The sequence below is a fragment of the Eleutherodactylus coqui genome, chromosome 4 (genome assembly GCF_035609145.1).
Source record: "Eleutherodactylus coqui strain aEleCoq1 chromosome 4, aEleCoq1.hap1, whole genome shotgun sequence".
Classification (NCBI taxonomy): Eukaryota; Metazoa; Chordata; class Amphibia; order Anura; family Eleutherodactylidae; genus Eleutherodactylus; species Eleutherodactylus coqui.
In genome coordinates, this window is record NC_089840.1 from 2,715,211 (window position 1) to 2,727,764 (window position 12,554).

Consider the following 12,554-nt stretch of genomic DNA (forward strand, 5'->3'; position numbering starts at 1 on the left):
GGGCTTAGAAGGCCTTCAAGCTAAATGTCTGTTCTGAAAGACACCGGCTGCTCCTTTCGGTTTGGGGCCCGTTGTGCATCCAGACAGAAGATTAGGGCCACAACAGGTATATTTCTGATAACAGGACTAACAGGGGGATCCATTTTGGGGTGTAAATCCTCATTTTCATCTGCACTAAAGAAAAAATATTTGCAAAAATATGAAATTTTACTTTTTCTCCTCTAAATTGAATTAATTCCTGAAAAAAAACTGTGGGGTCAAAATCCTCCCGCCCCCCTCAGTGATACATTAAGGGGTGCAGTTTATAAAATAGGGTCACTTGTGGGGGATCTATCATTCTGACTCCTGTGAGCCTTTACAATCTTGGCTTGTTGGAGGAAAACAAAATGTCCCTCAAAATGCTGAAAAGTAATGTTACATTAGTGCGTCTGGAGCGCTGGACATAACGGCATCGCCCGGACAGGCCATTCATCTCAGCGAGTAGTGCGGTCTGTCAGGGTTCTCTTGTACCTGCAGTGAATGGATCTAACCACCTGGTGGCGTCCGCCCGTCGGCATGCTGTGCTGTTGGCTCTGTGCCGGATGGCCACCGAGTCTAATACTTCATTCTTCCTGTGGTGGCGCTCTAAGGTATTTGCACGTGATTGCTTAGGATCCCAGGCTCCATGTGATAAGCTTGTTATCAGACACATCATGCAGTTGTGGCGTTTAGTAGACTTTCTTTGATCTTCTGTATTGAGCAGATCATTGACTTGTTCTTGAAGGTCTCTTCTTGCTCTTCAGATTCCGGAGCAGATGTTCTTCCACACGGACTATCGACCCCTCATTGTTGATGGCAACCACTTCGTCCTCGATGAACAAACCCAGCAGGCTCCACACTTGATGCCGCCTCCATTTTTGGTGGACGTAGATGGGAACCCTCATCCTCCTGCCTATCAGCGGCTGGTACCGGGGAGAGAGAACTGTTCAGATGAGCATTTGGTCCCTCAGCTGGGCTATATGGAAACTGGTAAGAACGGTTTATGACGAGTTTTCTACAAGTGTTGGCTAATACTCCGGGCTCTCCTCGCTCTCCTCATTTGCTCGCTGTTTCCTGTCTGCTTTCAGCTGATCTCCCCCATTGTTCTGTTCTTCTGTCTGCTATCCACTATCAGGGAGGGGCCTGTAGCAAGCCAACCATTCTGCCAGTAGTTCCCTGTCCTGCACTTCCATGTTGCATTGCACAGTCTGATCCAATCAGCAGAGAGGCGGTATATGAATGCCCGCCCCTCTTTCTCAGGACGACGAGGCATTTAGAGACATTCTGACTAATTGGTTAGTAAACCTACCATAGCGTGAGCACTGACGCTGTAACGGCGGGGGAGGCCGAGACTGTGGAGGAGATCCTTATCAGGCTACGTAGGCGATGGGCGCGATATCGGGCCGAGAGAGCTGTCATTACGGTGATGCAAGGCATTTTTTGAGCAAAAACTTTCCCCAGCAGTTCTGTGGTGTAGCGGTCTGGGCGTGCCGGAGGATCGCAGGGTTCGTACGCCGCGTGGAATGCCTGGAGGTGTTACACAATGTTCTGATTTGTCATGGAATCATTTCTGAGATTCTCGTGTTTTTAGTTGTTTGTACAAAACTCTTCCCTTCTTCCCTTACGATCCAGTCTTGTGTAACACTCGGGGCCGCAGGAAGAGAAATGGTTTCATACAAACAGAACTAAAGACACACAAGACGCTCCGTACTCGGGCTCACTAAAGTACCTAAAAGATGTCAGATTGTGAAGTGCACTGAAGCTTTTGTTCTCAACCGGACCTCAAAAAATCCCCGATCCTGAGATGGTTGAGTGCGTGTGTATAGTATATTATATAGTTTTTCAGCACATTTTTTATGCAGTAAAAGCCCCCTCAGGTTATACTCAAGTGAGGTAAAACAAAAAAACCCCCGCAATACTCACCTCCCAGCGCCGTGTAAGTAAGCACTGTGATTGGATCGAGCTCCAGCCAATCACAGCCCGCGCTAGATGATTCACAGCCATTCAGTGGATGACATCACTGAATGGCTGTGATTGGTTTATCAAATGCCGGCTATGATTGGCTGGAGCTCGACCCAATCACAGTGCTTACTTACCCAGCGCTGGTGGCGGGGGAATTCAAAGCAGAGCAGGGAGATGACAGCGCAGAGAATTCTCAAGCAGCTTGCTGCACCGCCGGGGAGACCATCGTCCCGGGGACACAGACGCCGGCTGGGAGGTGAGCATTGCCTTTTTTTTTTACCTAGTATATACTCGAGCCTAGCTCGGCTTGTACTCCAGTTAATAAGTTTTACTAGTTTTTTGTGGTAAAACTTATTGACTCGGCTTATACTCGGGTTGGCTAATACTCGAGTATATACGATGTGTGTGTGTTTCCCTATGGAGCCCCCTTTTTTACAGCAGGAACTTGTGACTTTCTTGCGATGCGTTTTTTTCATTATAAAGTCATATTGACTTTCGAGCTAAAAAATTACGACAAACCTGATGAATAAGTTTGGGCGCTCTTCAGGCCTAAGACACTGGCAAAAATCCACGAGGGACTGCACAATGGGGGGTAAGAGGTGTACCCTCCAGGTCACCCCACGTTGTAAATACCTTGGCATCCATATATCCAGAGGCTTCAGTCTGATGCGGCTCCCCCATCGGAGCCGGCCGCATCAATCTTATTAAAACGATGATTCTCCCCAAACTCCTGTCCTGCTGGGAACACGCAGATACGATGGCACCACTGAGTGTCCTAATAAAACTCTGCATTACCCTCCTTCATCTGGGTAAGGCCGTCTGGAAACCTTACAGCGCCCTGCGCGACCTTACACTATATTATCAGGCGGGCCGAGTCAGATGCATTCACCACCGGCTCTCTGATTCCGGCCTCCCAAACTCCGAACATCACTTGATGCACTTCCTGAGACCTCCCTCTGGATTGTACTGGTGAAAACTGACCTACATGCTAGACTGCTGCTCCCAATACACAGACTGGCTGCCGGAGTCTGGCAGATGTGTGAACGGATCACTAGGTATGGAGGGCACTCCCCGGGGAACCCCCCTATGGGGTAATGGAGCACTCCCACACTTGTTGAATCTTCCAGATACGCTATTCTGGATAGATCTTGGAATCGCCTCCTTGGAACACTTGTACATAACGGTGTTTTGGCCTCCCTTGAGCAGCTGTAGCAGCTTTACCAGATCCCCAGGACCAGCTTCTACACATACCTTCAACTTAGACATGCGCTCTACGCCCAATTCCCAGAGCCACATCAGTCTCTTTCCAACTACCCCTTGATAGGAGTTTTGCGCATGCAGGGACCTAGGGGGTTAATCTCACAGATATATACGCACCTCATCCAAGCTGAAAGCTCACACGTGGAGTCGGGGGTCTTGGACAAATGGAGAGAAATGATCCCCTCGCTCTCTGAAAGGAGTGGACTACCGCAATGTCCTCCTACACCTCAGTCCTCCTACACCTCAGTCCTCCCACACCTCAGCCCTCCCACACCTCAGCCCTCCCACACCTCAGCCCTCCCACACCTCAGCCCTCCCACACCTCAGCCCTCCCACACCTCAGCCCTCCCACACCTCAGCCCTCCCACACCTCAGCCCTCCCACACCCCAGCCCTCCCACACCCCAGCCCTCCCACACCCCAGCCCCGCCAGCAGCTAACAACAAGATGATCCAACTACGCATCATACATCCATGTTACTTGACACCAAGCAGACTCTTTAGGATGGACAGAACCCCCAAGACACAATGTCATCGCTGTCAGACACCCGACGCTAAGTGTAGCCATCCGATGTGGAGCTGCCCGGTGGTACACTCCTGGACGGAGGTTACAGACCTCCTGGGACAACTATTGGGGGTGCCACTGCCACCACACCCGCTGTATGTCTGCTAGGTATACTGGATGAAGAGCGGTGGCAGCTCCATACCCACATTTTTCTTGGTGAGGTGCTGTGTCTGGCCCGTAAGGCCGCCTGCACACGGGCGGAAATCCCGCGGCGGGATTATTCGTGAGATTTCCGCCGCTCAAAGCCTGCATAGGAGTGCATTACAACACGCACTCCTATGCAGACGGCCGCGGTTTGGCCGCACGAAGTGTCGCGCGGCAAACAAACCGCGGCATGTCCTATTTCTGTGCGGGGCTCGCAGAGACGTCACTCACCCGGCCGCCGGCTCCGGTCTGCGCATGGGGGTCCGCCAGGCGCGGGTGAGTACGTGCTCCTCCTTGTAGGCGCTGGGGTCGGGTCCCGCGGAGAGGATTCTCGCTGCCAGATCCGACCCGCCCGTCTGCAGGCGGCCTAAGGCTGTAGCATTGTGCTGGATGGATAGGAGACCCCCGACGCCCCCCAATGACACAATCTTGTCAATTTCATTCTCCACTATGAAAAAAATAGTATATAAAAGTAGAAAATGTCCGGATAAATTCTACAAAATCTGTGGGATTTGGTGCTCCTGAGCCACAACCCACCCACAATGCATCCTGGCAGTTGGTGGACCAAATGAGATCTTTGATCCACGTGTCCCTCAGCACTTCATGGGTATGGGGATCGTACGAGGTAGAACCTCATATGTTCTTATATTCTCAATAAAACGAGGTTAAAAAAAAGGCGGCAAAATCCCAAGTGGCGGCGCCGTGTGACACTCAAAAAGTGCGAGGAATAAGTTGTGACCCTGCTGTGGTTTTCATGCAGCGGTATCGTGATCGCCAGTGAGAAGGAGCCCGCCACCTTTGACTGCGGGGGGGGGGGCGCCACCTTTGACTGCGGGGCGCCTCACATCGCACGCCGCGTTTACTGTCCCACTGAAAACAATGGGGGACGCAGAGAATCACAAAGTGGAGATAACGTTCCTGCACTGCTGGATGTGCCTAATAATGGAATAAAGACGTGGAACTTCACAGGGGGGACTTGGGAGCCCCCGGCCCCCCAATCCAGGTCAACAGAATAGAATTCAATCGGGATGTTTAACCCCTTAGTGACCAAGCCTGTTAAGCCCTTAGTCACTTTAACATATCATAACTCCGTAAAGGTTCTGCAGATCCCAGCGATTCTGACAGGTTTTTTTGGCCACATATTGTGCGTCATTTAGGTGGTGAAAGTAGACCAATAGAATTTATGCATATTTATTAAAAGCGCCAAGATTGGGAAAATTTTGGAAAAATTATCATTTTTTTCATATTTTCAACTGCAATATCTGAGATACGTGCAAACGTACTGGACACATTGTTAAGCTACATATTTCCATCTGTTTACTTTATTCTGGAGGCACATTGGGAAAACTTAAATTTGTACTTCTAAATGATTAAAAGAAAACTAAACCTTCAACATTTTGTACATATAAATGAAGACTTTCACCCTAAAACGGATCCCCCTGTTTGTGCCGTTTTCTCACACGCATGCCCATAGTGGCCCCAATCTACTTAATGGACCCATGGCTCGGCCTATAATGGCGGGATTACCCGCTGGATTTCAGCGCACAACTGAATAAATTCTGGGCCCCATAGCGCACACAAAAAAAAAAAAAAAAAAAAAAAATATATATATATATATATATATATATATATATATATAGGCTGCCTATTAATACCCCCCCCCCCCCATTTTGGCACCCCCCAAATCTTGGCTACAAGTAATGTTGTAAGCTGTGTGGTATGTCTGCAGACAGGGGTAATTACAGGGGCGGCACATAGGGCAATTACACCGGGTATCCTGCTTCTCATACTTGGGGGGTATTTCCTGACCTCAGTAGCGGGTACGGGGTGTAAAGTGGCGCTCCGTGAGTCTTCGTAATCTCGCTGAGGTGCGGCGGTCTCACAGACAAGGCGCTCAACAAGCTGCTCCTGACCTGCAGGAAGGCGAGCGTTCCCGGGGCTTCTTGTAAATGACGTATTACAGGTAGCGGTCTGAATAACGCCGGGCTCACGCGGCCCCCAGCGGATCCCATCTGTGAGCCCGGGCGTGGCGCTGTGTAATGTTCTGCACACCTTTTATTTGTATTTCCCGCACCGTCGCTCAGCGATGACCCGGTGCCCGCAGCCCGTATACGATGTAGATGCGTATCGGCTGCGGAATATCTGTGGCTTTAATAGGGGCTCCCTGCCGTTCATGTTGTAGTGAGTCACATCCCGGTGGTGTATCCTGGGGCGGACGCATCCGAGTGACATCACGGGGCACGCAGGGCAGCGTGGCACTCCACAAGCCTGTCCGAGAAGGCCTGTCTGCGCCGCCGTAGGTCTATGTATATTGTGTTTACTTCCAGGGGGGTCATAACAGATCCTTCATGAGTCACTAGAGAGCAGGACGGGTGGACGGCGCTCCTCGGAGGCTTTCTGGTCTAGAAGATTCTCTGATGTCAGATTTATAGTTTTATAGGTAAAGAGGGAACGGGGGAAGATTCAACCCTAAAGGGAAAAATGAAACGGAGGGATTCTAGAAATTGTAATAAATGACTATATGATGGGGATAAAGTGTTTATAGTATAGGTGAGCCTAGAGGGGTGTGAGGACACCGAAAAGAGCAGTCGGTAGAACATTGTGAAGTCTCCAACACCTCGGGGAGGCCTCCTGGCCTATAATCCAGTAATCTCTCCTCCCCCTGGGTCCGGCACGGTAGCGAGGCATCCCTATTGTGGTGGACAGTACCGCCAGACGCTGGCCCACATCCGTTGTGGAGGGGCCGCCGGTGTTGGTTACTCTGGTTCTTGGGCCGCCGATGGTGCGCTTTCTATATTTTGGGCCACAAGGGCTCCAGTGGGTAAAATATTTGGGTACAGTTTTTATTTTATATTTTCGCCTCTAGGGGGCATCTTTTCTTCTGTGGCAGATGTTCTTGCAGCATTTGTGGTTTTTGCTGCACATTTATAGGCTCTGCAAATGCGGTTTCTCCGTATATTGTGCGGAATCATCTTATTAATTTCCGGTTGTTGGGAGCGAGGGCGCGACTCTATCGCCTAGAGTCCTAGATTTCTCTTATTTGAGGCTTGTTTCGGAGGTGTTCCGCTCGCAGGGGTCTCCTCGCAGAGTACCCCAGTGCCTAGTAAGGAGGCTTCTAATATATGGGACCTGCTGTAAACAAGTGTCTTTCTTTACCTGGGCTCCGGCCCTCACCTTTTTGCTTTGGGGTTCCGCGGGATCCTCTCTGCTTTACAACGTCCGCCTGCTTGATAGAACGGGAATCCTTGGAGCCGCTCCTTCTAATTTAGTAGAATTGGCCGTGGGAACATTTAAGTTCCCATTTTTTATATGGCCGCTTGTAGCATCCAGGTAGCAGATTGAACCGAGTGTCTTAAAGTGCGTTTGTGTGGATAGTTATCGAAGTGTAAACCCCCCGGACCCCCACTGGTTACCCGAGAGTTCTAGACCCCGTCACTGCTCTTCATAGTACGGGATAATCATTCGTCATATCAAGAGATCAGCCACGAGTGGCCTGTAGAATATTATACCGGTTATTCATATGGAGATCCTCCAGTAGCCCAACGAGGGGCGGATGTGGTGCCTGTGGCCCTTCAGTCTGAACTTCATCACTATTACAGGTTCGAATAAGAGGAGTGGCGTCCACGATAACACTTGGCTCATCACATGTTACATAATTGAGATGACATTCGGATTCTTCTCTTCATAGTAACACAATGTAACATGAATCGGAATAACTCCCAATACGGGATAGTTCCCAGTTCGCCCAGCTAATGGGGAGCGCCTCATCTGCACTCCTTCATTTGGTGCAAATAGTGATGGTAAGCATTTAGGCAAGATACTCCCAGAGCCCCCATGTAAGTATGTGATGGCTGCCGCTGCACTGAGCCTTTAATTGGTCCAAATGAATCTAGATAGCGGAGATTGCAGTTTAGTTATTACATTTTGGGGGAGCAGTATAATTGGTGTTCGAAAGAAGTACAGTTATGTTTTTTTTAGGCAATATTAGCATCTTATATATGGCAATGCAGCCAATCCAGGAGTTTGTGTTTTGAGACAGCTTAATTCCTTTTGGAGGGAAGAGAAGAGCCAAATGCTACTGTTGTATCTTGTCACCACCGGAAGTTAGGGGTAGTGACCAGGTACCAGCTGTCAAAAAAAAATTAACGCCCCCAGCTTCTGATTGGCTGGGGGCATATACAATTCCCCAAGTGCTGTTCTGAAACGGCAGGACAGCGGCGAGGCTGGGAGCGGTGCTAGAGGACACTGGCCAGTGCCGTTCTGAGATGGGCAGAGGCGCCAGAGGACAGCGGCAAGGCTGGGAGCAGCAGCGGCGGCGGCAGAGCCGGAGGACCTCGCTGAGGCTGCGAGCACCAACCTGTTGAATCCCCTAAGTACCGTTCTGATACGGCAGGAGGACCACTCCAAGACTGGGAGCGTCTGAGGCAGAGGGACAGCGGACTTTACTGAAGTCAGCCAATCGGGAGCTAGGGGCGTGACTGGGACGTTCCTACTTGCAAGCCCTGTTAAAGCTCTAGCTTCCGGGTGGTGACAAGTTACTATAATACCAAGGCAAATATTAGTTATGACTAGGTTAGAGAACGGAAGAACAATTGGATCCCTAAATGGGGGTATGTTTAGTTGCCACTTGAATGGGAATACTTGTTGGATGTCCCTCCTCAAGGTGTCTGGGATACGGATTCCCAAAAGTTGGGATTTACTAGAATTTATAGTAGGAAACTTGATGAAATGGTGAGATGGATTTGTATGCCTCTCTCAAGGAAGGAATGTGGTGAGACGGGGTCAGGATTAAATCATCAGTGAACAGTCCCATCGTATGTTGTCTAGACCCAGCCAGGGTCCCCCTTAAATTTGTTGGTCCTGATCATCTCAGCTAGGGGTCCCATTACTAGGGAGAATAATAAGGGGGGTAATCAGGTGTCGGGGATTTTAGTACTTTGAGGAATTTAGTTTAGAGACTTCTTAGGGGTAACGGCTGCATTTAGGGTTGTGGGCTGATTAGAAGAGATACATGGAAGCTTAATTGTATGGAGAAACTCATTAATTAAAGTTGTAGATGCTAAGAGGGCCTGTCATCTTGAAGATGATAGAGCTTGGCATACAGTTCGCTAAACTTGTTTGCAATGATTTAAGAGTGGGTACCTGAGTCCTGTGCCATCGTGTTTTAATAGGTACGGTGTTCTTGCCTTAGGACTGATACGTCGCACTGGAGAGCCTCCGGTGTTTTAAGGAATCTTCCAATCCGTTTGTTGTGTAGTCGGAGGAGTCGTGAAGAGCTGGGGGACTTCATAAGAGTTCAGTTCTTCTCGTTTGCCCGAGGAGGTCTCTGATGCCGGTTTGTTTCTTCTGTTGGGAACTGATAATAATTAGCGCTCCCCTCATAAAAGCATTGCGGGCGTTCCAAGCCGTGAAGGGGTCGGTCTCTGAGGTCATCGGACAGGAAATAGTCCTCTGGTGTCAACAAAATAGATTTGTTAGATTTTGGAATTTTCATAAAAGGAACATTTATTTTCCTGGATTTAATATTTCAGAATGTGTGAGTGGTCGGACCGGGTGAGCCCGATGCCAGAGCTACACAAAAGAGCGAACATTTTGGTTTCTAGACTGGATAAAAGGTAGAAACCTTAAGAAGGCTTGGCTAAGACGTGTAGCAGCTGAAACTGGTGACAGTAACCCGAACCAGAAGTCTGTGCTGTGTGGAAACGTCCGCCTGGGGGGAATCGCCACCTCGTTATGAGGGTTAGAGCCATCCGATGGCGGCCCAAACAGTTTCCGTCTGGTTGGCGGGTGGGCAGCGGGTCCCCCAAGATTCAAGGAGCTGGAGTCCTTCCTCAGACTTGGCGATCACAGCAGTTTGGCAGGGAGACGCCACCCACAGCGACTCTTGGAATCCCCGAGAACTGTCGTCTTGCCGGCACGGTAGCTACTGCTAGAATGTCTGAGAAATGGCCGGAGCAAGCGGCGAACAAGAGAGCTTCCTTAACGCAGTAACAGCCAATGCTGGCGCTGACATACCGCGGCACGTTTACAGGGAGGAACTTGGAGTTTTGCAATCTATGCCCTGTCGGAGAAGTTATTGGATGGGGCACGACTACCATAGCTTTAAGTAATTTAACCCCTTAGTGACTTCCTATAGTGTTGGTACGTCCTGCCGTTGCAGGATGTGTATGGAGGGAGATCGTGCAGCTACCTCTCTCCATACGCCACAGGCGGCGGCTGTTTATTACAGCTGACATCCACAGGCAACAGCGCCAATTAAATCCCTCGAACAACGTTCGGGGGTCCCGTATGGCCCCTGCAATAAGATCACAGGGAGCTGTGCGGGTGTCATGGGGACCTTCTGAAAGGCCCTAGGGCTGTCCTGGTAGAATGCCTTTCAAGCCGTCCCCGTGGGGTGGCTTGATAGACTGCCTGCCTGATCGCAGTACAATGTAATGCTACGGCCTTACATCATACTGCAGGAGCGATCAAAGCAACGCAAGTTGTGGTCCCCCCTGGGGACTAAAAAGAAAACTAAATTCAGATCAATAAAGTTTTTACTAATTATTAAAAAAAAGTAATAAGTTTAAAGGAAGCAGCTTATCCAATCAGAATGCACAACTGCTCTGAGAATCATGTGTGCGAGGCAGATACAGGGGCCTAACACGTTAGTACATGAACACGTGTAACCGTTTAGCTGCTAGCGATTTTCTATGAAGGTGAATATACGGGGGGGTGTGTGTGTGTGTGTGTGTGTGTGTATATATATGTATGTGTGTGTGCGTGTGTGTGTGTGTGTGTGTATATATGTGTCTGTGTGCTTGTGTGTGTATATATGTGTGTGTGTGCGTGCGTGCGTGCGTGTGTGTGTCAGGGCTGATTTAAGAGACACATTTATTCATATTCCTCCAGCAGGAGCCTTCAGTGCCAATATGTCCTTTGTAGAGACCTGTGAAGCGGCTTGTTAGAGGAAGGAGCATGGAGGATTGGGCCAGCCTTCTCCTGAGCGGGGTGGGGGCTTTCCATTCTGGGTCCTGGCCTGGGCTCTGTGGGTGGGCCGGATGTGTGTTCAGGCGCCCTCTTAGCCCTGACTCTCCTCTATTCGCCAGCCTGGATGCCTAGACCTGGCGGGGGCACCGGAGGAGAGCGTTGTGCGGCTGGAGAGGCGTCTGCCCGCGATTCTTCATTACCTCGCATCTGCCCGGCTGAAGAAGAGCCAGAAGCTTCATTTTTAAAACTGTACCACTCTTCTTGCGGAGAAAACTCCATGTTCGGTGACTGGGCTTTCAGTGACCCCCTTCGGGTCATCCCCAGAATCCCCGTCTGCAGGCAGAGCTTTAGCGGGAGCAGGCAAGCCGGTGGGTAGTGGGCGGAGCTCACAGTTAAGCAGCTGTTTGGCGCGGATCCAGGCCACGCCCCCAAGCTAAACCTTTTTTGAGTGTGAGGCATGAAGGGATGAAAGGTAGGTGGTGGCTGGCCTGTATTCCTTCAGCATGGGGGTGTTTGTAGTGACTTACCCTCTAATGCCCATAAGTACGTAGCGCTCCACTTTAGACGGTTGATCAGCTCCAGTAGGTGTTCAGTATCCCTCCAGTAAGCCACTAATTATGTGCCCAATCTCTGTAGTTGGCGATCCGTGTGCCCGCTGACCCCATTCCAGCTATTCCTGCTCGTCCAGATGGGATGTATTTTGGGTAGGTAGTAGAATTATGGTGTTTCTGGGGCATTAAAGGGGTTCTGACATGAATAATTTTTTTATGCTTTAGCAGCCATTGTTCCCTGGTCTGCCTAATGGACCCAGGGAACCCATGGGTTAATGGCTGCTAAAGCATAAAAATCTTATACTTACCTTGTCTCATGTTGTTGTTATCGGGGGGTCATCTCCCGGCAGCATATTAGCACTTTCTGCTTAGGTTAAGCAGCCTGACTAGAGCCACCTGATTGGTGCACGCTGTGCAGTCACGTGGTGCCGAAGAGCCAATCAGGTGGCTCTAATCAGCAGCGCTGCTTAACCTAAGCAGAAAGTGCTAGTATGCCTCCCGGCAGGCAGTCTTCTTCCTCCAGCAGCCGCGCCGCTCCGGGATCGCGCGCATGCGCAGTGGAGAGGTGCCCTCTGACAGGAGTCAGGACGGGCTGCGTCTCCACTGCGCATGCGCAGCACTCCGGAGTTCAGCCGGACGGACGGGCCGCCCACAGCAAGCACTGCTTGTGACGTGCTTGTTGTGAGCGGTCCGTCCGTTGACCTCGGAAGTGCCTGACGGACGGACCAGAGCAGGAAGCGGTCTTTTTGACCGCTCCTGCTCTGCTTTAAAGGCACAGAAGAAGATGCCGGCTGGAGGGGACATGCCTGGCGATCGGGCCAGGCCAGGCAAGGTGAGTACAATTTTTTTTTTTTTCATGTCAGAACCCCTTTAATACAAATAAAATCCCTCTTGGCTTTTGTTACGCACCTATTGTATAGTGCTAAAAAGGGCTTTCTTTATACCAGAGCCGGGGTTACTAGGTCGGACGTGCAGCTCCTGTATGTGACTCCAGAAGGATGGGGCTCATCCATACGTCTCGCAACGCACAAATCTTGCGCGAGTTTCTCTGCCGCATGAAACCGGCCTCAGAGTCTGCAGATCTGTC

At 50.3% G+C, this 12,554-nt stretch overlaps 1 protein-coding gene across 1 annotated transcript in view; it reads left to right on the forward strand.

Moving 5' to 3' along the window:
- The window catches only part of BRWD1 (bromodomain and WD repeat domain containing 1), a 123,346-nt gene that overhangs the window by 48,974 nt on the left and 61,818 nt on the right, over positions 1–12,554 (forward strand). The window contains exon 17 of the mRNA XM_066598957.1: positions 783–1,008. Coding sequence (XP_066455054.1) covers positions 783–1,008 — 226 coding nt within the window. The remainder of the gene's footprint in view (positions 1–782; positions 1,009–12,554) is intronic.